The sequence below is a fragment of the Trichechus manatus genome, unplaced genomic scaffold, assembly GCF_000243295.1.
Source record: "Trichechus manatus latirostris isolate Lorelei unplaced genomic scaffold, TriManLat1.0 scaffold00073, whole genome shotgun sequence".
Lineage (NCBI taxonomy): Eukaryota > Metazoa > Chordata > Mammalia > Sirenia > Trichechidae > Trichechus > Trichechus manatus.
Window position 1 is genome coordinate 10,001,254 of NW_004444009.1, and position 2,538 is coordinate 10,003,791.

At 49.0% G+C, this 2,538-nt stretch overlaps 1 protein-coding gene across 1 annotated transcript in view; it reads left to right on the forward strand.

Annotated features, from left to right (window-relative positions):
* Window positions 1–2,538, forward strand: part of SYT6 (synaptotagmin 6) — a 65,368-nt gene that overhangs the window by 56,221 nt on the left and 6,609 nt on the right. The window contains exons 5-6 of the mRNA XM_004380438.1: window positions 1,428–1,599; window positions 2,180–2,262. Of these exons, the coding sequence (XP_004380495.1) occupies window positions 1,428–1,599; window positions 2,180–2,262 (255 nt within the window). The remainder of the gene's footprint in view (window positions 1–1,427; window positions 1,600–2,179; window positions 2,263–2,538) is intronic.

The following is a 2,538-nucleotide window of genomic DNA, read 5'->3' on the forward strand; positions in this document are numbered from 1 at the left end:
TTCAAGCGTGTAGTCAGAGGCAGCAGGTTGATTAAACACTTCATGGTCTCCCCAGTTCCCCCATAAACTCAAGTGTCCCCATGGTTAAGGCACAGCTGCTGCTGTCACATCGGTTAGTCGGTTAGTCGGCGGCTCATTTAGATGTCTGCAGAAATGCCTTTAAGCTTGGAGTTTCTGATCAGGCGTCGCAGTTCTCTTTAGTTTCCACTACAGCTTTGCATTTCATTTCCCACCTGAATGATGGTCGGGGAGTGTGAGGGGCTGCTAGGTGCTTGGCTGCCCAGGAAATAGAATCACAACAGGCTAGAGCCTATGCATGGCAGAGCTGGGGGAGCGTCTGCTTTGATCCGCGCCTCTCGACAGAGTCACTAGAGCCTTGGCTTCTGGGCAAGAAGGTGTCTCAGAACATCAGCATCTCAAAAGCTATTATTACCTGTGAGTGGCCCTCCCATTTCTGCAGCTGCTCAGTGTAAATAATAATTATGATGGTGACCCAGACATCGCGCTGTGAGGTACAATAGGTGTCACTTCACATGGATGAGTAGAAAATTTCAGGGTAGAAAGATGACCATGTAATAGCCCTTCAAGAAACTAAAAGAGAAACAAGGATAGGAGGCAGAGGGGAGTTCAGTAAAGAGATATCTCCTACTTAGAGTGTCTCTCCAGATGGAGAGCACCCAAGATCCCACTGAGAAATGAAATGTCAACCAGGTGCCCTGAATCTCAGGAGATCCACCTCACTGCCCCTGGCCACACAGCTCCTTCCTCCTCCACTGCCTGGAAGGAAGCAGGAAATGGCTTCCAGCAAAGAAGCGAGCAGGACCACTACTCCTCTTCTTGATGCCAATGGAAATGAATTTTCTGGGACAATAGGACCCATAGACATGTTGTCAGGTGCAGAGGACAGGAAAAGCATTGTGATGTCACTATTCATTTTATTCTACTCCTTGGGCATCACTGAGTTCTATTTTTACCTCCCTCTCCCCTTACCCTTTGGTTAATAATGCTGACAAGACCCCCAGAGAAAAAGGACTCCAACAGGTGAAAGAAACAGAGTGCCTTTGTTCAGCTTCACCACCCTCTGGAGCCAGCTGGCCATCGTGGGGACAAGATTTAGGGCTGTGAACTGCATGCCCATGGGCAGGTGTCCTGTGTGATTTGGGGCCAGCTTCCCCATTAGTGAAAGCCCATTAAGCACTCTCCCAAGAATACTGAGGTAGCTAAAGACTCTGTGTTTATTAAGCACCAACTGTCCTCAGAGACAGGTGTGCTACATAAATACAAGGTGGTTTAATTATTTTAACAACCCACTGATACCATCTGACGAGCAGCAGTAGGCCCAGGGCTTCAATCCCTCTGTTGCAAATGATGCTCAAGAACATCTGTTTAACACACTCCCTTCCCTTTCCACTGCCCCATTGGCCCAGATCCATATGTCAAAGTGTCCCTGCTTTGTGATGGGCGGAGGCTAAAGAAGAAGAAAACAACCATAAAGAAGAACACTCTCAATCCTGTCTACAATGAGGCCATCATCTTTGATATTCCCCCGGAGAACATGGATCAAGTCAGCCTGCTCATCTCAGTTATGGATTATGATCGGTGCGTATGGGTCCCAGAGGGGCATGATTCCCTCCCCCCAACCCCACTCCCACTCCAACACAGCACAGGGCTCCTTGACTTTGGACCTGTGGTTCAGGGCTCAGGCTCACATTGGCCTCAAGTGTGGCTATACCCAAGGACACAGGAGTTTGAGGAAGAGCATGGATAGCCCCTAAGCAGAGGGCTCAAGCTTCCCTTCCCAGCTGACCCACTTCCATCAGCTCCACCCACCAGTCTCCACGGATTCACTGCCAACTATTCCCGTCCCTCCATCTGACAGTAAGTCCTATAAACCCATTGCCGTCAAGTCAATTCCGACTCATAGTGACCCTATAGGACAGGGTAGAACTGCCCCATAGAGTTTCCAAGGAGTGCCTGATGGAGTCAAAGTGCTGACCTTTGGTTAGCAGCTGTAGCTGTTAACAGCTATGCTACCAGGGTTCCCATGAGTCCTATCATCTGTCCTTTAAAATAGCTCACTATCTTCCCCATTTCTGCTGCTGCTGCTATTCTCACTCTGGGATGGTCATGCGGTCCTCTAGCTGACCCCTACCTCCAGTAACTCCCTGCCTCAATCCAGCCATGTACTAAGGGCACATCAAAAGACCATGATCTTCCTGGCCCTGCCCTTCTCAAGAACCATCATTGGCTACTGTTGTCCAGGTACTTCCCCCAGACTCTCAAAGCCTTCTTCCATAATCTGGACCCAGCATATCCACCCAGCTTGACTTCCCTTCCTCAGATACACTTCCTGGCCTCCACTTATTCAAATCCTGCTCTTCCATCAAGGCCAGCTAAAGAATATTTTCCAACTATTCCAGCCCCAACGGGTTCTTCTCTCCAGTTGTCCCTTTAGGTAAAAGAGAAACAAACCATGCAGTAAAGCCTCAATCCAGGATTTTTAGCACAAGTTCTTGGGCATAGTAGGTGCTGGGTGAA